Genomic DNA, 24,367 nt, shown 5'->3' with positions numbered 1-24,367 from the left:
TTATTTTCTTAACTGACTTTCTCCCTAACCAGTATGTATGAATTTTCTTCCAGCCTTTGCCAGTTTCCTATTTTGCAGAAATAGGAATATGAGGTTTTGTTTTTTGTTGTTGTTTTGTTTTGTTTTAAATCAGGGTCTCACTCTGTCACCTAGGCTAAAGGTTAGCATGCAGTAGCGAAAGCATGGCTCATGGCAGCCTCAACCTCCAAGACTCAAGTGATCCTCCCATCATTGAGGTCTATTTATAGAAATAGTAAATTGAAGCTATCAGGAATGATCTCCATATATTCTGCCCCAAAATTATAAATTAGCTCTGAGGACACTTTTCACCTGGACTTTAGCTCTTGCTAATGTAACTGACGATTTTCTATCTACCAAAGAGTCAAAAATCAGCTTTCTTCTTAACTGACCTTCCTTAAGTACATGATATAGGCCAGCCACTATGTAACTCTGAGCTGTACTTGAGACTATTAACCACTCCCTAATCCTTGCAACTCTGCCCCACTGGATTCAATGACACCGGCTTATTCTAGTTTTCCTTCTCCATTTCTAGAGCTGCACCTATCCCTTTACTTACCCTCTAAGGTAGGTAGGTATTTCTCAAGGCTCTCACCTTGACATTCCTCTCTTTTCCTTCTATACATTCTCTGGACTAGCTCATTTAAGCTCAAAGCTTCTATCACTACTATTTATGCTAAAACTTTCCAAATCCATGTGCCCAAGCCAAACTTTGTTCCTAAGTTCTAAACCACTTACTTTCAACAGCCTGATAGTCATCACTACTCAAATTTCCCAGAGACACCTCAACATGTCCAAAACTAAGCCCACCTGTTCCTTCCATAAGTATTTATCTTCCTGTATTCTTTTACCCTTTCTTCATTCTTTTAACAAACAAGTATGTGTCCAGAAACTAATGTAGACATTGACAATACAAAGACATGCTAACTGCTCATAAGGAACTCACGGTCCAGGAAGACAGACAGTAAAAATAATAATATAATCTAACACATACAAAGATTGGGATGTACAAGGTGCTACAGAAGTATAGGAATGGGCCGGGCACAGTGACTCACACCTGTAATCCCAACACTTTGGGAGGCCAAGATGGGTGGATCATTTGAGGTCGGGGGTTCAAGACCAGCCTGGTCATGTGGCGAAACCCCATCTCTACTAAAACTACAAAAATATTAGCCAGGCATGGTAGCAGGGGCCTATAGTCCCAGCTACTTGGGAGGCTGAGGCAGGAGAATCACTTAAGCCCAGGGGGCGGAGGTTGCAGGCTGCAGTGAGCTGAAATTGCACCACTGCACTCCAGCCTGGGCAACAGAGGGAGACTGTCTCACAAAAAAAAAAAAAAAAGGGTAGAAGAATGGAGAAGGGGAATTAGGGATATCATCTTGGAGGATTTAACGTCTGACTTGAATCTTTAAAAAGTAGGAGTTAACCAGGGAAAACCAACATGAGTCAAAACAGAGCTCTAAAAATAAACAAGGTATCTACAAGCTATTACAAGCAATTTAAGAACATAACATCCAAAGCAGGGAGTGGCATCCCTGAACCTGATCACACAGGACCTAACAGGCCATACTGAAAAACTTATACTTCATCCTGAGTATAACCAGGAACTTCAAGAGTTTTAAACAGGGGAATAACATGGTAAGGTTTTTGTATAAGATACACATTTCTAGCGGTTGTGTGAAAGGGTGAAGATTAGAGGCAGTTAAAAGGCTAGCGTAACAGTTCAGGCAAGAGGAAAGCCTTATAAAAGTTGTCAGAATCAAAATGGAGTCACTTATGCCAAACCCTAACAAAAAAGACCATAGAGGAAGGGCTCTCATGTACACACGCCTATGATAAAAACTATTACAAGGACTCTCTGAAAACCACAACTTTACACAAAGAATACTCCTGCAAGGACATCTATCCAGTAACTGTTCAACCCCAGATACCACTCTTATTATTGATCCTTGTGGCCAAGGATAAGTGCTTCAAAACAACTTATGTAACCTTCCTTGTTTTGCCTTTAAAAGCTTCCCTTTGCCTTACCATCACCAGATATGCCAATGATCCAAAACAGCACAAATATCCTGCATTGAAACCCCTTGCCATTCATTCCCAAATAGACTTTTTTTTTGGAGAGCCTCTTTCTCTGTTATTTTAGGCTGACAGTCTGCCCAAGGGGCAGTGGTGGTAAGGTTAGAAAGAAACAGAACAAATAAATAATTACGAAGCTAAGTGAGTAGACCTCCAGAGGCCAAAATCAAGGAAAAGTGAGGATTTAAGATGATTCTAGGAAGAAAAGAAATCCAACAGAAAAACAGGCAAAGGGCCAGGCACAGTGGTTCACACCTGTAATCCCAGCACTTTGGGAGGCCAAGGCTGGCGGATCACCTGAGGTCAAGAGTTTGAGACCAGCCTGGCCAACATGGTGAAACCCTGTCTCTACTAAAAACACAAACATTAACCAGGTGTGGTGGCGCCTGCCTGTAATCCCAGCTACTCGGGAGGCTGAGGCATGGGAATCACTTCAACCAGGAGGCGGAGGTTGCAGTGAGCTGAGGTTCACGCCACTGCACTCCAGCCTGGGAGACAGAATGAGACTCTGTCTCAAAAACAAAACAGAAAAACAGGCAAAGGCTATAATCAGACAATTCACAGAAAAACAAAAGGCCATTAAACAAATCTTAAAAGCACAATTTTACTAGTAATCAGTGCAATGCAAATTAAAACAATTGGATACTATCCTCATCTTCACCACCCCCTCCAAAAAAAGATTCACAAAAATTTAAAATGGATAATATTCAATGTTAGTGAAGGTGCAGAGATACAAACATGTTTATAGGCTAATGGCGGAGCATAGCTTAGAACAGGGATCCCCACCCCCCAGACTGGTATTGGTCCGTGGCCTGTTAGGAACTGGGTGGCACACCTGGCAAGCAAGCGAATCTCCATCTGTATTTACAGCTGCTCCCCATCACTCGCATTACCACCTCAGCTCTGTCTCCTATCAAGAGCAGCATTAGATTCTCATAGGAGTGCAAACCCTATTGTGAACTGCATGTGCGAAGAATCTACATTGTGCACTCCTTAGGAGAATCTAATGATAAATGTAATGTGTTCAAATCATCCTGAAACCACCCACCCCTCCATCCATGAAACATTGTCTTCCACGAAACTGACCCCTGATGACAAAAAGGTTGGGGACTCCTGCCTTAGAATACCCTTTGGGAATGCAATTTAACAGTATATATCAACATTTAAAATATACATTCCTTTGTTTTCTCTTTACAATTTTTCAAAATTTTTTTTAGGCAGGGTCTCCCTGTGTTGCCCAGGCTGGTTTTTAACTCCTGGGCTCAAACGATCCTCCTGCCTTGGCCTCCGAAAGCCCAACCAAAACATACATCCCTTTGAACAAGCAATTCTAGTTCCAAGACTGCAACTGTTCACATTTATACACAAAGCTCTTTATAAGAATGCTCACTGTAGAGCTGATCTAAACAAGAATGTGGAGATGACCTAATCATCCATCCTTACAGTTAAGTCAATTCTAGGGTTAAATGAATTCTGATGATCCATACTACAGAAGAGTACAATACAAGCTAAGATATATATGAAATGAAATAGAACGATTTCCAAAACACACATATGTTAGGAGAAAAAGTAAACCACAAAATAATATGCACAATATATTCCAACTGATGTTTAAAAAAAAAAAGCCCATATTTGTTTGTAAATGTAAAGAAAAAGGTCTGGGAGAACAAATAAAACTTCAATTTGGGGAGGCGGAGCAAGATGGCCGAATAGGAACAGCTCCAGTCTTCAACTCCCAGCGCGAACGACACAGCAGACCGGTGATTTCTGCATTTTCAACTGAGCCTCTGCTGCTGATACCCAGGCAAACTGGGTCTGGAGTGGACCTCAAGCAATCTCCAACAGACCTACAGCTGAGGGTCCTGACTGTTAGAAGGAAAACTATCAAACAGGAAGGACACCTACACCAAAACCCCATCAGTACGTCACCATCATCAAAGACCAGAGGCAGATAAAACCACAAAGATGGGGAAAAAGCAGGGCAGAAAAGCTGGAAATTCAAAAACTAAGAGCGCATCTCCCCCTGCAAAGAAGCGCAGCTCATTGCCAGCAACGGATCAAAGCTGGACGGAGAATGACTTTGAGGAGATGAGAGAAGAAGGCTTCAGTACATCAAATTTCTCAGAGCTAAAGGAGGAATTACGTACCCAGCGCAAAGAAACTAAAAATCTTGAAAAAAGAGTGGAAGAATTGATAGCTAGAGTAATTAATGCAGAGAAGGTCATAAACGAAATGACAGAGATGAAAACCATGACATGAGAAATACGTGACAAATGCACAAGCTTCAGTAACCGACTCGATCAACTGGAAGAAAGAGTATCAGCGATTGAGGATCAAATGAATGAAATGAAGCGAGAAGAGAAACCAAAAGAAAAAAGAAGAAAAAGAAATGAACAAAGCCTGCAAGAAGTATGGGATTATGTAAAAAGACCAAATCTACGTCTGATTGGGGTGCCTGAAAGTGAGGGGGAAAATGGAACCAAGTTGGAAAACACTCTTCAGGATATCATCCAGGAGAACTTCCCCAACCTAGTAGGGCAGGCCAATGTTCAAATCCAGGAAATACAGAGAACGCCACAAAGATACTCCTCGAGAAGAGCAACTCCAAGACACATAATTGCCAGATTCACCAAAGTTGAAATGAAGGAAAAAATCTTAAGGGCAGCCAGAGAGAAAGGTCGGGTTACCCACAAAGGGAAGCCCATCAGACTAACAGCAGATCTCTTGGCAGAAACTCTACAAGCCAAAAAAGAGTGGGGGCCAATATTCAACATTCTTAAAGAAAAGAATTTTCAACCCAGAATTTCATATCCAGCCAAACTAAGTTTCATAAGTGAAGGAGAAATAAAATCCTTTACAGATAAGCAAATGCTTAGAGATTTTGTCACCACCAGGCCTGCCTTACAAGAGACCCTGAAGGAAGCACTAAACATGGAAAGGAACGACCGGTACCAGCCATTGCAAAAACATGCCAAAATGTAAAGACCATCGAGGCTAGGAAGAAACTGCATCAACTAACGAGCAAAATAACCAGTTAATATCATAATGGCAGGATCAAGTTCACACATAACAATATTAACCTTAAATGTAAATGGACTAAATGCTCCAATTAAAAGACACAGACTGGCAAACTGGATAAAGAGTCAAGACCCATCAGTCTGCTGTATTCAGGAGACCCATCTCACATGCAGAGACATACATAGGCTCAAAATAAAGGGATGGAGGAAGATCTACCAAGCAAATGGAGAACAAAAAAAAGCAGGGGTTGCAATACTAGTCTCTGATAAAACAGACTTTAAACCATCAAAGATCAAAAGAGACAAAGAAGGCCATTACATAATGGTAAAGGGATCAATTCAACAGGAAGAGCTAATTATCCTAAATATATATGCACCCAATACAGGAGCACCCAGATTCATAAAGCAAGTCCTTAGAGACTTACAAAGAGACTTAGACTCCCATACAATAATAATGGGAGACTTCAACACTCCACTGTCAACATTAGACAGATCAACGAGACAGAAAGTTAACAAGGATATCCAGGAATTGAACTCAACTCTGCACCAAGCAGACCTAATAGACATCTATAGAACTCTCCACCCCAAATCAACAGAATATACATTCTTCTCAGCACCATATCGCACTTATTCCAAAATTGACCACATAATTGGAAGTAAAGCACTCCTCAGCAAATGTAAAAGAACAGAAATTATAACAAACTGTCTCTCAGACCACAGTGCGATCAAACTAGAACTCAGGATTAAGAAACTCAATCAAAACCGCTCAACTACATGGAAACTGAACAACCTGCTCCTGAATGACTACTGGGTACATAACGAAATGAAGGCAGAAATAAAGATGTTCTCTGAAACCAATGAGAACAAAGATACAACATACCAGAATCTCTGGGACACATTTAAAGCAGTGTGTAGAGGGAAATTTATAGCACTAAATGCCCACAAGAGAAAGCTGGAAAGATCTAAAATTGACACTCTAACATCACAATTAAAAGAACTAGAGAAGCAAGAGCAAACACATTCAAAAGCTAGCAGAAGGCAAGAAATAACTAAGATCAGAGCAGAACTGAAGGAGATAGAGACACAAAAAATCCTCCAAAAAATCAATGAATCCAGGAGTTGGTTTTTTGAAAAGATCAACAAAATTGACAGACCGCTAGCAAGACTAATAAAGAAGAAAAGAGAGAAGAATCAAATAGATGCAACAAAAAATGATAAAGGGGATATCACCACCGACCCCACAGAAATACAAACTACCATCAGAGAATACTATAAACACCTCTACGCAAATAAACTAGAAAATCTAGAAGAAATGGATAATTTCCTAGACACTTACACTCTTCCAAGACTAAACCAGGAAGAAGTTGATTCCCTGAATAGACCAATAGCAGGCTCTGAAATTGAGGCAATAATTAATAGCCTACCAACCAAAAAAAGTCCAGGACCAGATGGATTCACAGCCAAATTCTACCAGAGGTACAAGGAGGAGCTGGTACCATTCCTTCTGAAACTATTCCAATCAATAGAAAAAGAGGGAATCCTCCCTAACTCATTTTATGAGGCCATCATCATCCTGATACCAAAGCCTGGCAGAGACACTACAAAAAAAGAGAATTTTAGACCAATATCCCTGATGAACATCGATGCAAAAATCCTCAATAATATACTGGCAAACCCGATTCAGCAGCACATCAAAAAGCTTATCCACTATGATCAAGTGGGCTTCATCCCTGGGACGCAAGGCTGGTTCAACATATGCAAATCAATCAACGTAATCCAGCGTATAAACAGAACCAAAGACAAGAACCACATGATTATCTCAATAGATGCAGAAAAGGCTTTTGACAAAATTCAACAGCCCTTCATGCTAAAAACACTCAATAAATTCGGTATTGATGGAACATATCTCAAAATAATAAGAGCTATTTATGACAAACCCACAGCCAATATCATACTGAATGGGCAAAAACTGGAAAAATTCCCTTTGAAAACTGGCACAAGACAGGGATGCCCTCTCTCACCACTCCTGTTCAACATAGTGTTGGAAGTTCTGGCTAGGGCAATCAGGCAAGAGAAAGAAATCAAGGGTATTCAGTTAAAAAAAGAAAAGTCAAATTGTCCCTCTTTGCAGATGACATGATTGTATATTTAGAAAACCCCATTGTCTCAGCCCAAAATCTCCTTAAGCTGATAAGAAACTTCAGCAAAGTCTCAGGATACAAAATTAATGTGCAAAAATCACAAGCATTCTTATACACCAGTAACAGGCAAACAGAGAGCCAAATCATGAATGAACTTCCATTCACAATTGCTTCAAAGAGAATAAAATACCTAGGAATCCAACTTACAAGGGATGTAAAGGACCTCTTCAAGGAGAACTACAAACCACTGCTCAGTGAAATAAAAGAGGACACAAACAAATGGAAGAACATACCACGCTCATGGATAGGAAGAATCAGTATCATGAAAACGGCCATACTGCCCAAGGTTATTTATAGATTCAATGCCATCCCCATCAAGCTACCAATGACTTTCTTCACAGAATTGGAAAAAACTGCTTTAAAGTTCATATGGAACCAAAAAAGACCCTGCATTGCCAAGGCAATCCTAAGTCAAAAGAACAAAGCTGGAAGCATCACACTACCTGACTTCAAACTATACTACAAGGCTACAGTAACCAAAACAGCATGGTACTGGTACCAAAACAGAGATATAGACCAATGGAACAGAACAGAGTCCTCAGAAATAATACCACACATCTACAGCCATCTGATCTTTGACAAACCTCAGAAAAACAAGAAATGGGGAAAGGATTCCCTATTTAATAAATGGTGCTGGGAAAATTGGCTAGCCGTAAGTAGAAAGCTGAAACTGGATCCTTTCCTTACTCCTTACACGAAAATTAATTCAAGATAGATTAGAGACTTAAATGTTAGACCTAATACCATAAAAACCCTAGAAGAAAACCTAGGTAATACCATTCAGGACACAGGCATGGGCAAGGACTTCATGTCTAAAACACCAAAAGCAACAGCAACAAAAGCCAAAATTGACAAATGGGATCTCATTAAACTAAAGAGCTTCTGCACAGCAAAAGAAACTACCATCAGAGTGAACAGGCAACCTACAGAATGGGAGAGAATCTTTGCAATCTACTCATCTGACAAAGGGCTAATATCCAGAACCTACAAAGAACTCAAACAAATTTACAAGAAAAAAACAAACAACCCCATCAAAAAGTGGGCAAAGGATATGAACAGACACTTCTCAAAAGAGGACATTCATATAGCCAACAGACACATGAAAAAATGCTCATCATCGCTGGCCATCAGAGAAATGCAAATCAAAACCACAATGAGATACCATCTCACACCAGTTAGAATGGCAATCATTAAAACTATGCAGCCATAAAAAAGGATGAGTTTGTGTCCTTTGTAGGGACATGGATGCAGCTGGAAACCATCATTCTTAGCAAACTATCACAAGAACAGAAAACCAAACACCGCATGTTCTCACTCGTAGGTGGGAACTGAACAATGAGATCACTTGGACTCGGGAAGGGGAACATCACACACCGGGGCCTATCATGTGGAGGGGGCAGGGGGGAGGGATTGCATTGGGAGTTATACCTGATGTAAATGACGAGTTGATGGGTGCAGCACACCAACATGGCACAAGTATACATATGTAGCAAACCTGCACGTTGTGCACATGTACCCTACAACTTGAAGTTTAATAATAATAAATAAATTAAAAAAAAAAAAAAAAGTCAGGAAACGACAGGTGCTGGAGAGGATTTGGTGAAATAGGAACACTTTTATACCGTTGGTGGGATTGTGAACTAGTTCAACCATTATGGAAAACAGTATGGCGATTCCTCAAGGATCTAGAACTAGATGTACCATATGACCCAGCCATCCCATTACTGGGTATATACCCAAAGGATTATAAATCATGCTGCTATAAAGACACAAACACACGTATGTTTATTGTGGCACTATTCACAACAGCAAAGACTTGGAATCAACCCAAATGTCCATCAGTGGCAGACTGGATTAAGAAAATGTGGCACATATACACCATGGAATACTACGCAGCCATAAAAAAGGATGAGTTTGTGTCCTTTGTAGGGACATGGATGCAGCTGGAAACCATCATTCTTAGCAAACTATCACAAGAACAGAAAACCAAACACCGCATGTTCTCACTCATAGGTAGGAACTGAACAATGAGATCACTTGGACTTGGGAAGGGGAACATCACACACCGGGGCCTATCATGGGGAGGGGGGAGGGAGGAGGGAGGAGGGATTGCACTGGGAGTTATACCTGATATAAATGACGAGTTGATGGGTGCTGATGAGTTGATGGGTGCAGCACACCAACATGGCACAAGTATACATATGTAACAAACCTGCACGTTATGCACATGTACCCTAGAACTTAAAGTATAATAATAAAAAAATTAAAAAATAAAAAAAAAACTTCAATTTGGAGGGAAGAGGGGAATGAAGGAATGGTTGGGACAAAGGGAGATGCATTTTTCACTCCAGCTAAGAGTATAGCTTGATTCCCATCCCCTGCCCCCCACCACATGAATTATTTTTATAATTTAAAAAATTGAAAACATAATGTGTACAACAAGTGTGGCACGCGACCAGCTGATCAAGCAATCTGACTAGTAAAACAGATCCAATGGCTTTTCTAAAGTCACAACCCAAGTTAATAGGTGTTCAATAAATAAAGACTTCTGCTAAATATTTTTTAATTAGCTATTCTCACACACGGCTTACCACGGGCCAAAGGGCCTGTGCTGCCTGTGTCCCTTGCAGGTAGGGCAAGTCCACTTTCTGCATTCATCTTCCTCAAAGATGTACCCAGAGAATTTTTCTTTGCAATGAAGGAGGCATAGTAATTGATGTTTCACATCCTTATGCCTTCAATCTTCTTCAAAAGCTTTTTAAAACTACAATCAATTCTTACCATTCCAAGTATAGTTGTAATAAAAGTTGAGATTGAAAAACAATCAGAAGAAAAGGTGAGAAAGAAATATTTTGACTCATAATTTAAAACGTGGCTTTTATTGTTTCTTAACGTACTCTTCAACATTTTCTCAAAAATATAAACTATTCTGGAAATTTTTCCTCTTTTTTTATATAGCAAGTATTTCCTCATGACAAATTCTTTCCAATGACTGCTTTTAACATTGTTTACTTCTGAAACCAAATCTCTCCAACTAACTTTCAAGTTATTTTTTTGGCCCATCATCTTTTTCTCCAGTATCAAAGGGACTAACACAGTAAAGTGAGGGGAAGATTCACTTCTGAATGCAAATAAAAAATAGCAATGAATATTTGCTTCCAGTAGAGCACTCTTTTTATATCTACAGTCAAGAAAGAGGCTACTAATGAAATTGGACTAGTGGGTTATTATAATTGAGACTTTTTTATGACTTGATGTTATAGACTGAATTGTGTCACTCCCAAAATTCATATGTTGAAGCACTAACCCCCAGTACCTCAGAATGTGATGGTATCTGGACATAGGGTCTTCAAAGAGGTAATTAAGTTAAAATAAGGTTATCAGGGTAGGCCCTAATCCAATATGACTGACATCCTTATAAGAGGAACAAATTGGACACAGATAAACCGATCACATGAAAACACAGGGAAAAGGCAGCCATCTACAAGCCAAGGAGAGAGGCCTCAAAAGAAACCAAACCTGGCTGGGGACAGTGGCTCATGCCTGCAATTCCAGCACTTTGAGAGGCTGAGGCTGGCAGATCACCTGAGCCCAGGAGTTCAAGACCAGCCAGGACAACACGGTGAGACCCCGTCTCTACTAAAAACACAAAAATTAGCCCGGTGTGGTGGCACACACCTGTAATCCCAGCTACTCAGGAGGCTGAGGCATGAGAATTGCTTGAACCCAAGAAGCTGAGATCATACCATTGCACTCCAGCCTGAGTGACAGAGCAAAACTCAGTCTCAAAAAAAAAGAAAAAGGAGTTCAAGACCAGCCTGGCCAATATGGTGAAACCCCACCTCTACTAAAAATACAAAAAAATTATCTGGACATGGTGGTGCACGCCTGTAGTCCCAGCTACTCAGGAGGCTAAGGTAGAATTGCTTGAACCTGGGAGGCGGAGGTTGCAGTGAGCCAAGATTGCGCCACTGTACTCCAGTCTGGGTGACAGGTGAGACTGTCTCAAAAAAAAAAAAAAAAAAAAACCAAACCTGCTGACACCTTGATCTCAGATTTCTAGCCTCCACAACTGTGCAAAAATACAATTCTGTTATTTAATCTATTATTACAAATTTAATTCTATCATCTCAAAATTCATATGTTGAAGCACCAACCCCCAACATAAATGTATTTGGAAATAGGGCCTTTAAGGAAGTAATAAAGGTTAAGTGAGGTCATAAGGGTTGGCCTCTAATCCAACAGGACTGGTGTCCCTATAAGAAGAGGAAGACACACTAGGGATGTGCATGGATAGAGAAAAGACCATGTGAAGACACAGCAAGAAAGCATCCATCTGCAAGCCAAGAAGAGATCTCACCAGAAACCAATGGAATACCATCCTCATCTTCACCACTCCCCCACAAAAAAGATTCCCACAATTTTAAAAGATGAATAATATTCAATGTTAGTGAAGGTGTGGAGATACAAACATGTCTGTATGCTAATGGTGGAGCACTGCACATTATCTGAGGGTACCTTGATCTTGGACATACAGCCTCTAGAATGGAAAAAATAAATTTCTGTTGTTTAAGCCACCCAGTCTGTGGTACTTTGTTATGGCAACCCCAGCAAACTAATACACTTGCCAATCCAGTAATTTTAAAAGTATGTTTGCTTTTCCATGTCACAGAAGATTATGCATTTAAGCATTCCCACTAAAACAATAAAAACATGGCAGCTTTTTATAACATCTTTCTTACCTTCTTAAATAATGTGGCAGATGCCATTTCAGACCCGTTTAGTGTCTTTAAGAGGAACATCGGCCAGGATGATGTATTCATCTGGTATCCTGTTTTATAAAATAAATTAGGTATCATGAAAAAGCCTCCCTGTGATACTATTAACAAGTTGGTATAAAAAATAGGTTTCATTCCCATTATTCTCAAGAGAATGACTTTCTTATCTAAGAACTCTGAACATGGGCAAGAGGAGCAGATGTACCCTCCTCTCACTGCTAGTGTCCCCACTGTACTGTCTGGCAACAATGCTACAGTGGGCGTAGAAACTCTCATTTTAAGAGAAGCCACTAGCTAGGATTCACCAACAAACATGTATATAATACCCGGGGTGATCTAAGCTGGAGCCTAGGAGAGCTTCCATTCCACCACCAACAATCACACAAGCAAGGGTAAAGGCTGTAAAAGACTCCTAGCCCCCTTCTCCTCAGGGCCCCTGGCTTCTTTCATTTCAGAAAGACAGTTTTCTGTCAAACTCAGCACATATACACACACAACAGTACATTTCATTGCATGTAATTTTACCTCGAAAGAAAAAAACCTATAGATATTTACTCGTTAATGATATATATGCTAAAGTATTTAGGGGACGTGCACTGATGTCAACAACTCACTCTGAAATGTATTGACAAATAAGAAGGATTGATGAATATAACAGAAGCGCAGATAGATGGATATGTGATAAAGCAAGCATAATAAAATGATAATGGTAGAATCTAGAAAGTGGACATGGGGGTACTCACTGTAAAATTATTTCACATTTTCTGCATGTTTGAAATTTTCCATAAAATGTGTTAGAAAAAAAGACAGCTCTCACTTTAGCAATCTTAATACATACTAAAAATGATCTTCTTTTAGAATTTGTATGAGATGCTATCAAAATAGACTCAACAGGTATCTTTTCTAGAGATCTCACTAACTAATGGTATCACAGCATCTGGCATATGCAGCAGGGAGCAGGGGTCTGCTAGTTTTACTGCTTTCTGGGGGCAATCTGTTTCATGCAACACCTGCTTGCCTCAATGCCAGAATTAGAAGAATTTGGATGCGCCCCGATACGTGCATACATTAAGACAGAGAGGCACGTGAATCACTGGCAATGGGTGCAGGTTTTGTCCTATTCTCCATCAACAGAACAAAACATACAAAAAAGGTAAGATGGAAAGTCATCCTCTAATAACCCTGTACCAAAATCCCCTTAATCTGACTAGAGACACAATTGTTGCTAGAAAAAAAAACAGGGGTGGGGGGTGACTTTTCACATACTCCCTTATAATAAATCAACATTATTATTCTCCATTCTATGGAGAGTACTGCATAAGAATCATTCTCTGGTCCTTAAACCTTTCTCTCAATCCCCGTATTATCCTATTCCATCATGTGCCCAGATTTTCCTGAATGTAACATTTTACTTAATTCTATAATTGCTTAAAGTCAAACATAGATTAAAAGACCAAAATTGAGTTAAGGTACATATAAATTTAAAAAGAGATAAAACTAATTTATAAGGTTAGGAAGTCTAGATGGCAGTACCTTTAGGAAAGGAGAGATTATGACTAGTTATCAGCAGGAGTGGGTCTTCTGGGGGGCTGATAATGTTCTGTTTTTGATTTGGATGACGGTTTTACAGATGTGTTCATTTATAAATGAGCTATATACTTATGACCTGTACACCTTTCAGTTTGTGTGTTAAAACTTTTTAAAATCTTTTAATAATAACCTTTAAAGTTTAAATCAATAAATCTTTTTTAAAGGAAAACTAAATAAGTTGTATTAAAATGAAAGTTGGCCAGGCACGGTGGCTCACACTCGTAATCCCAGCACTTTGGGAGGCAGAGGCAGGTGAATCATGAGGTCAGGAGTTCGAGACCAACCTGGCTAACATGGTGAAACCCTGTCTCTACTAAAAATACAAAAATCAGCCAGGTGCAGTGGCAGGCGTCTGTAGTCCCAGCTACTCTGGAAGCTGAGGCAGGAGAATGGCGTGAACCTGGGAGGCGGAGCTTGTAGTGAGCCGAGATGGCGCCACTGCACTCTAATCTGGGTGACAGAGCGAAACTCTGTCTCAAAATAAATAAATATAAACAAACAAACAAACAAATAAATAAGTAAATAAAATGGAAGTTAAACTATTCAAAAGTGCCTAAAAAGCAAACTGGCACCAATTGTGCATTTTTAGGTATATTGCCAAAACAGATACTAATCGGCACGTATTTCTATACATTTCATATTTTTAAATAAAACAAAAGTCTAAGAATTTTATTTAAAAGAATCACCATAAATCAAGTTATGTATCTGAAATGCTAACAATTACAATAGCAGCATCTCCTTAAACAAACTGCAAAAACATTCCACACTGCAAAAAGAGAAATAAAATCCAAATAGGGAAGCACTAAGCCCAGGTTTGTACTTATCTTTCACACAGAATTCTGTGTAATTTGAGAAATATTACAAACAGCAAATAAACAACAAAAGACGTGAGTGAAAGAAGGCAAAAGGTAACAAACAAACATGACCCAAGCCATCTTCTTGGAATAACATATCTCCAACTAGTTTTTTAAAATATTTTAGCCCGGAGCAGTGGCTCACTCCTGTAATCCCAGCACTTTGGGAGGCAGAGGTGGGCGGATCACCTGAGGTCAGGAGTTTGAGACTAGCCTGGTCAACATGGTGAAACCCCGTCTCTACTTAAAAATACGAAAATTAGCCAGGTGTGGTGGTGGGCGCCTGTAATCCCAACTACTTGGGAGGCTGAGGCAGGAGAATGGCTTGAAACCAGGAGGCAGAGGTTGCAGTGAGCCGAGATCACACCACTGCACTCCAACCTGGGCAACAAGAGCAAGAACCATCTCAAAAAAAAATATTTTTTAAACCAAATGAGTTATAACGAACAAACAGAACAAGGACAGCATAAAGATATATTACTAAAGAGTGGCTATTGTTAGTATCTTAAATTTGTGATTCTCAAGGAATTTTTCACTAATAGGAAAACAAAAAAAATCCATTCTTTTATTGTGCTTTGCAACAAGGAATTTTCATTTTCAGCACTGTAAAGAACCAAATAAAAATAAATACCCACCATTCACTCAAAGTATAGAACAGCAACTAAATAAACTACATAATTTCTTTCCTACAGAGTATCATGGTATGCTTAAATTTTAAAAAGAAAAATGTTGCCCCAAATTAGTCACACCCTTTTTACCTTTCAAAAATTTGGCCAAAATTAAAGTACATATTTTGTATCTTAAAATCTTTGCTAAAATATCCATTTTCTCCTTTTCAAAGACCTAAAGGTACTAATTCCTGCCCCTCTCACTCTGATTTCTTCCCACTGTAGGTAAAATGAAATTCTTGAGTTTGAAACTGGAAACTGAATGTGGAATCATACCCTTCCCCTAGGCTTATCCCTATACCAAAATTGCTGAATGGCTCAGTGGACAACATTGAGAGAGCATGTGCCTTGTATCAAATGCTACAAAGTTCTTCTCCAGAAGGAGTTCTGAATCTGCATATGTAATCTAGTAGAGTTGGTTCTGACATTTCAAGTCTGAAGACCTAGCATGAGTCTTGCCCTGGAGTGGGGAATCTTCCATACACATATGCCAGATATGTACTTAAGCAAAACTCCACAACAGATGGTGCTGATTTCCTCGCTCATCATACATTCTCCACAGTAACCATCTGACCATCTATTTACAAGAATGCCCAAGAAAATAAATTTTAAAAGGCCACTTAAAGCCATTTCTATTGAACATCACATTAGAAAGAATATACTATTTTTAAAACTGTTTCTTCTTACCTAGTGGAGGTTGAAGTAAGTCTCCTTCCTTTTCACATGTCCCAACAGGTTGTATATCTGGGGAATCGACAAGCCTCCAAAAATCATTTCTATTATCACTACCATCCAGTCGTAACCGTAACCTGGCCCCAGTAATTCCAATAACCGTAGCAATACACACTGAAGTGGCATTGCGAGGATCACGGGCTTCCAATTTCATACCAACTTTGAAATCATTCACAGGTGGAATCTGAGACTATACATATAAATAAAATTTGGTTAAAATGCATCAACTATAAGACGAGACACATGGATAGCTATGTCACCAGAATACCTGAGGAACATTTTAAATAACAGTCACGGCGGATGATAAGTGAGGTCAGAGCTGTAAGAGTCAAGCAAAAGATCTTCAGATTCTCTCCTTGGCTTGACATGCAGCATAAAAACACTACCCACTGCTGTTCTCACCCATCTGCCCACTTCCAGGCAACCCAAATACAACCTCTAAAATATACCCTGAGTGGCTTTCTAAAGTAAGAATCTGATTAGGCCATTCCCCTTGAAATTAGCCAACAAGCAGCTCACCACTGCCTATAATAAAGTCCAACTCCTCAGCACAGTTTAAATGCCCCCACAACTTTAACCTCATTTCCACATTATCGCTGCTATCCACTTTGTGCTCCAGTCACCCCAAGCCATCCCTTAATACTCAGATGCTTTCATGCCCATGTGCCTTGGCTTTAGATGTTCTCTCTGCCTGGAATATCCTTCCTCCCATTCCAACCATCTCAAATAGCATCTCTCCTGTGAGCCCTTCCAGTGTGGAGTTATCACACTTCTCATAATTATTTATTTACATGTCTGCTTTTCCTGCCAGATGGGCAATCATAAAGCTTAGTATACCTGACATAGAGTAAGTTCTTAATTCATGAATGCAAAGAGACCATCTGGCTCTTAAGTGGCATTACCACAATCCCACTATCTCCTCACACTACCAGAATCTAACAATCACACAGACATCCTCCAACAAGTTAATAGTTTACATTAACCAACAGCTACAGAATCTTGGCATACCTGACGGAAGCACTCTGAAGGAGCACTTATAGACCCAGTCTCTTTCAAATACTCCTCCCAGTGGAAATCATCTGGAAAAAACACATGTACAAAATAGTTTCTTAAAGCATATACAATGTAACTTTTAGTATATACAACTTTCAGGATTAAAATGGGTTTTAGTTCCATGCCTCTTTAAAAAAAAAACAAACAAACTTCCAAAAGAGTAGATTCAAACATCCTGATCTACATTTCATGACCAGCATAAAAATAAAAGATCAGATGATATCCTCATAATAATGGCTCAGATATAAATTATAACCTAGATACTCTCATTGTAATGTGGACTACAGCACAGTGATTCTAAAAATGTGGATGTTAGAAATAACTAAAGAAATTGTTACAGAGTAATAGCAAAGTCTACCCATCTGTCTCTAATATAAATTTATTCGATAAATATGTTTTCACCACTTTATTCCATTAATGTGAAGGCACTTCTTTGTCATTCATGGGGAGCTAAAGGTGTTTAGTGTGTGGTCAAACAGAATTTTACCCCTGAAATACTTTATGGAAAGAAAAAAATCCAGTAACCAGAGTAGTTTCTCAATGGACTATTAGATCTCCATTCAGAGTGTCAAGAAGATGGTGGCAAAACAAAGCAATAAACCAGTCATCAGTACAGTCACTAATATGGATTATTTTAATGACCTACATTTTCTACAGACTCTTGCTGTCCTTCCTTAGTCTTCATGACATATTATAATGTTAGAAGAGAAGATCAGAAAGCAGAGCACATTGTCTGGCTTGAACATATCATTTCACTGTGCCAGCCAGACTGTCAAGACACTGAGAAAAAGACTTGATAGTAGTAGTGAACGAACTAGTAATTCACATGATGTTTAATTCTCATCATTCATGAGGCTTTTCTATACTCTTGTTAAATTTCCTCACTATAAAAATATTGGGTTTGACAGTTCTCTTTCTTGGAAGAATCTATGTTTACCAGCTTCTTACACTTCCGTCAAAAGATATACTTAGATGACTCCCCCCTTGCAAAAAACAAAAAAAACCTACAGAGTGCTGATAATGTTTAACAACCAGCTTTCTGGAAAATACAACAAAAAACCTGACTGATAGCGTTTGCAGATTTCTGTGACGTAAATATGACCACCATGGTTGACTGTAAGGTGCCAAGGTAAAACCACCAACCACCAAATTGGGAAAATATGTACACAATTGGCTCTCCCAAGCTGGTGTGAACCACCTCCAGTGTACCACCATTACATATGTGTGTATGCATTTCCATATGTATGTATACATATTATATGTGGTATTAAGCATGTCACACATAACATTTTGCACCTTGTTTTTGTTTAATAGATCTAAGAGACTGTTTCATTTAAAAGAAAATACTGGGTTTGATTCCACTTCCAGATGATGTGAAACAAGCACCACCAGCATTGAAAATCATGCATCAGAGAAGAGTGTTAAGAATGTGTGCTTTAGGGCCAGGTGCGGTGGCTCACGCCTGTAATCCCAGCACTTTGGGAGGCTGAGGCGAGTGGATCACCTGAGGTCAGGAGTTCGAGACCATCCTGGCCAACATGGTGAAATCCCATCTCTACTAAAAACACAAAAATTAGCTGGGTATGGTGGTGGGCACCTGTAATTCCAACTACTTGGGAGGCTGAGGCAGGAGAATTGCTTGAACTCGGGAGGTGGAGGTTGCAGTGAGCCGAGATCGCACCATTGCCTGGTGGCAGAGTGAGACTGCATCTCAAAACAAAAAAAAGAATGTGGGCTTTAGAGTCAGATCTGCCTGCTTCCAGTATGGCTTTACCTCTTACTAGCTATGTGACCCTAAGCAAGTCATTCACTTTCTTAGCCTTAGTTCCTTCATTTATAAAATGGGAAAAGTAATGTACATGGTACTAGATATGTTGAGAGCTAAAGTAACATATATGTAAGTCACTCAATAAACGGCACATTATAAAACTAGAAGTCATAGTTGTGCTTAAATTTATTAATACTGAATAACTTTGTCAAAAGTGAAAACTGAAATCCATGGCTTCAAAACTAAACAGAGCAGATGTTTCAGTGATTGACCCCTAGCACTACAGATTCTAAGTGAAGCTCTACTACCATATGATCTTGGAGAGCATTTAAAAAGAACAAAATGGGCCGGGCACAGGGGCTCACTCCTGTAATCTCAGCATTTGGGAGGCCGAGGTGGGTGGATCACCTGAGGTCAGGAGTTTGAGATCAGCCTGGCCAACATGGCGAAACCCCATTTCTACTAAGAAAAAAATAAAATAAAATAAAATTTGCTGGGCGTCGTGGCGGGTGCCTCCCAGCTACTACTTGGGAGGCTGAGGCAAGAGAATCGCTTGAACCTGGAAGGTGGAGGCAAAGGTTGCAGTGAGCCAAGATCGCGCCACTGCACTCCAGCCTGGGCAACAGAGAGAGACTCCGTCTAAAAAAAAAAAAAAAAAACATTTAGTTGGGATGGATGGATGTCATTACAAAGCTGACATCCCTGGAGGAAAAGAGTGTAAGTCAGTGTAAACCAAGCAGGAAATGAATACCCAAAGAACTAACACTCTTCCATAAACCAATGACATTTGTAAAATTTTTTAATAATATTAGAAAATACTTAATTCATCTCCATAACACAAATTTTAAAAATATTCTATTACCATTTGTGTCTGAATGGGCTACAATTTGAGCTAGCAAATCCTTTATACTAGTGCTCTACAATATAATTTTCTATCAGATTACTGGTTAATGACCATATCCAGCATTTGCCATTTGGAGCCTCAGGTTTTTTTGGTGTTGTTGTTGTTTTTCCCTTTTTTCCATAAGGCAAAATTCTTAATCATCTTGATAAAACTGTTCATCTTGGCTGCCCACATGCTCAGACTCTACCAATAACATAGGGGAAACACACAAAGATCCAGGCTTTACTAATTTAGACTTGACACATCTACATCAATACCACCACTAGAATTCCCAACCAGAAGTCAAAACAGTCAGAAAGTCTTAGTTAAGCCTGAGGTCCCAGTCTGCCTCTGCATCATATCTCCATTGACAGATTGGAGATGGGGGCAGTATTCTATCTCAGAAGAGAGGCCTGGGAACTGATACGATACATATATAACCTTGTGATCTGATTGTTATTCACATATGCCCATGGTCTCTCTTCTTCTTTTACTTGTACTCTATTCTAGTCCACACATTAGCTCCAACATCTTTTTGTACTGAATATAACCCAAGTGAGCTCCCCGGTCTTCCCTAGAGTAAATCAGAATCATGTCTTCCACCAGTGCTATCCTTGAGATCACAAGCTATGTGAAGATGGGCAAAATACCTAGAGATAGAAGTTTCTCAGCTGAATGATCAGCATCCACTAATTCACAGCATTTATCACAACTATAATTAGGTATCTGTTGATCTCTATCTTTCCCACTAAGCTCAAAGAGGGTAAGAGGCTGGGTGCAGTGGTTCACACCTGTAATACCAGCACTTTGGAAGGCTGAGGTGGGCAGATCGCTTGAGCCTAGGAATTCAATACCAGCCTGGGAAACACAGGGAGACCCTGTCTCTACAAAAAATTGTTAAAAATTGCCAGGCATGGTGGTGCACGCCTGTGGTCCCAGATACTCAGGAGGCTGAAGTGAGAGGATCACTTGAGCCCAGAAGGTCAAAGCTGCAATATGCCATGATCATGCCACTGCACTCCGGCCTGGGTGAGAGAGTAAGACCTTGTCTCAGTCAGTCAGTCAATAAAAGAGGGCAGGAATCATGTCTGTATTGTTCATAACCGGATTCCCATAGCAGGTCATCAGCATGTTGGCGCCAGGGACTGTCCTAGGTACTGCAGATGCATCAGTTAATAAAACAGATTAAAACCCTGGCTCTCTTGGAGCTTATCTTCTCATAGTCACTTACTGATTTCTAAAATAGGATGTTAGGGCCCAGGCCTGAGAAGTATCTGCAGAAGCTATCAACTTAAGTAATCTATTTTTTTAACTAAATGTCTACAATGGGAAAATCTATAGAGGCAGAAAGTAGACCAGTGTTTGCCTAGAGCTGGGGGAGAGACGAGGCACTAGGGGGAAATGGGGAGTACTGTTAATGGGTACAGGATTTCTTTTTAGGGGGATAAAAATGCTCTAAAATTGACTGTGGTGGTGGTTGCACAACTCTGTGAACATACTGAAAACCATTGAATTGTGCACTGTAAATAGGTGAATTATATGATATGTGAATTTTATCTCAGTAAAGCTGTTATATTTTTAAAAACACATGGAGAGGAGTTTGTAGGGATAAAGAACAGTCTAATTCAATGGCCTCCATTTCAAAGCTCAGAGGATTTGGGGGTTACAGGTAAGAGTTGAAGAACAAATAAGGCCACAGGAAAGAAAGTTAAGGGAGCACTGAGGGCCCAGCTATAGTGAGAGACAACAATTCCACGGGGATTACCTTACAGGCAATCTTCACATAGGAACAGAAAGTCATAGGGTGAACTGCTCTGCACTGGGGCTGGCAGGGCAAATACAACAGAAACACAAGGGGCAAGAAATCTCTGGAAATGTCTGGTAAAACAACAGTTTGCTATGTTATTTTTTAATGCCTTTTGTGTACATATGACTTATTTTCTCATTTAAGAGCAAGCCAATGCATCAGATTCTATTACATCTCCTGAGTGTCTCTGATGCAATATTATACACGTGCTGTTCATAATAAGGAACATGAATTAATAAATTAACATTTACTGAACACTTACTATATGCCTAAGCATTATATTAGGTGCTTTAAATTCATTTCCTCTATTTATTTCCAGTAGTACCATGAGATAAGTACTATCATTATCCCTGTGTTATAAAGAAGAAAAAAGAACCGGGCGCAGTGGCTCATGCCTGTAATCCCAGCATTTTGGGAGATTGAGGCAAGTGGATCACCTGAGGTCGGAGGTTTGAAACCAGCATAGCCAGCACAGTGAAACTCCATCTCTACTAAAAATACAAAACCTAGCCAGGCATGGTGGTGCACACCTGTAGTCCCAGCTACCTGGGAGGATGAGGCATAATCACTTAAACCCAGAAGGTGGAGGTTGCAGTGAGCCAAGATCACACCACTGCAATCCAGCCTGGGTGACACAGTAAGACTCTGTCTCAAAGAAAGAAGAAGAAAAAGAGTCTAAGAGCTGTTGAGTAATGTGCCCAAGGTCACCATGGCCAGAAAAAAAAAAAAGCTTTCACATTGACTATAACATTAGAAGGGTTTTTGCTAATAACCAAATTATCTTAAATTGGTAATATATACATGGCAATTAATAACTAGATACCTATAATTTAGGAAAATTTGCACTGAAATATACAAAGTTAACTTTTTACTTAATCCATGTCAACTTAATCTCTAAGTAAAACCAAAGTAAAATTTTCAAAATAAAATACAATTTTTGACCTTTCTTATTAGATTGTATATTTACAGAAGTTTACGGTATACAGACTATACAATAAGAAATCAAAACAATAAGAAAATTTGCACTTAAAGTTAATTTTAACACTAGTTAGGAAGAAAACTATGCTGTATTAAATTACTTTAAAACCTACCTCTTTGTACAGAAGACGTACTTGACTGAGGAGTTTTCTCTTGATTCTCCTTCTTGACATCCATGGAATCTAATAAAAAAGAAAATAGCAATAGTGAGAGGCCACAGCAACAGCTTGAAAGAGCACTCAGAAAAATATAAATTAAAAAATGTTAAATAGCCAATTTTAGTTTTTTAATACCCTCATTTTCTACGTAGGACTTACCACTTTCTAATATACTATGCATTTTATAATTTGTTCATTTATTTTATTGTCTCACTCTACTCAAATGAAATCTCTAAAAGGGTGGAGATTTATTTATTTTATTGTCTATCTCATTCACTGTGGTATCCTCAAGTGCCTAAAACAGGACCTGGCATCACAACACTCTCAAGCATTTGTTAAATCAATGCATCAGGCCGTGCGCGGTGGCTCATGCCTGTAATTCCAGCACTTGAGGAGGCCAAGGCAAGCAGATCACATAAGGTCACGAGTTTGAGACCAGCCAAGCCAACATGCAAAACCCTGTCTCTACTAAAAACACAAAAAATTAGCCAGGCATGGTGGCAGGCGCCTGTAATCCCAGCTACTCAGGCAGCTGAGACAAGAGAATCACTTGAACCCGGGAGGCAGAGGTTGCAGTGAGCCAAGATAGCGCCATTGCACTCCAGCCTGGGTGACGGAGTGAGACTCCGTCTCAAAAAAAAAAAAAAAAATTCAGTGCATCAATAAATCAAAATGAGCTGATTGATCTTTACAATGTTTAAATTAACATGTCCTAGAAACAAAATGGATGGTTTTGAGAGTTCAAAACATAACAGAGAAGCTACAATACAGTGTAATTCAATGGACTGCGCAGAGATTTTCTTGGTGCTAAGCTAAAGAGCTCAAATAACACTGGACCTTGTAACCTCACCAAATCTAAGATGTACCATTTCATCCACATGTATTATAGTATCTCTAAAAGGATTCATTTTTTAAAATTTAAGCATAATACTTTTATTACATCTAAAAAATTAACCATAATTCCTTAAAATCATCAAATAACCAGTGTTCATATTTCCCCAATTGTCTTAACTATTTTCAGTGTGTGTGCTTGATTCAGAACCCAAATAAGTCTACACACATAGCAATGGTTGATATGTCTCTTAGGCCTCTTTTGATCTACAGGCGTTTTCCTCCTTTCTTCTCATTTTTATTCTTTCCCTTTACAATTTTTTTGCTGACAATACCAGTCGGTTGGTCCTTTCAAGTTTTCCCGTCTGGATTTTGCTGACTACCTCCCCACAGAGTTGGGTTCCTCTGGTTCTTGTATTTTCTTTAAATTGGCATTCATATTTCAATCCAGAAGAGTTTGGTCAGATTTAAGATTGGCTTTTTGGTGGGACAGGAGAGGATAAGATGACTTCATAGGTGGTGGTGTGTATTTCTCACAGGAGGCTCCTAATATCTAGTTATCTCTCTTTTCGTGATGTGAACAGTCGTGGATGACTATTGCCTAGATCCATTCGTTTATGAATGGTTGCAAAATGAAGGTATTCTAATTCTATCGTTCTTTATTAGCCAGAAAACTTCTATAGAGAGAAGCTTCCATGCTTCAACCATTCAGTTACCTTAAGGCACGGATCACATAGAGAAATCACAATCAACACTTTATTATTTTCCTGTATTTTCTAGTTTTCAAAGTGATGAGCTAGATCTCTAGTATTCTCCACAGATGACCAGTAAGCTTTATTTGTTTTGCTTTTTATTATCATTATGAACTCATGGATTTAAACTTGTGTTTTCATCTGTTGCTGTTTTACCCTTATTGATGTTCTAATTGTCAAGTGAAAAACTTCTTAAAGAAGGA

The 24,367-nt window shown here is 39.3% G+C and overlaps 1 protein-coding gene across 5 annotated transcripts in view; it reads right to left on the bottom strand.

Annotated features, from left to right (window-relative positions):
- Positions 1–24,367, bottom strand: part of SCML2 (Scm polycomb group protein like 2) — a 123,445-nt gene that overhangs the window by 80,125 nt on the left and 18,953 nt on the right. For all 5 annotated transcript variants that reach the window (XM_007991174.3, XM_007991177.3, XM_007991178.3 and 2 more), the window contains exons 3-6: positions 22,537–22,605; positions 16,943–17,013; positions 15,890–16,124; positions 12,055–12,143 (exon numbers count right to left, since the gene is read on the bottom strand). In XM_007991174.3, coding sequence (XP_007989365.1) covers positions 12,055–12,143; positions 15,890–16,124; positions 16,943–17,013; positions 22,537–22,605 — 464 coding nt within the window. The remainder of the gene's footprint in view (positions 1–12,054; positions 12,144–15,889; positions 16,125–16,942; positions 17,014–22,536; positions 22,606–24,367) is intronic.

This window comes from Chlorocebus sabaeus, chromosome X (genome assembly GCF_047675955.1).
Source record: "Chlorocebus sabaeus isolate Y175 chromosome X, mChlSab1.0.hap1, whole genome shotgun sequence".
NCBI lineage: Eukaryota > Metazoa > Chordata > Mammalia > Primates > Cercopithecidae > Chlorocebus > Chlorocebus sabaeus.
This window is presented reverse-complemented; position numbering and strand designations above follow the sequence as displayed.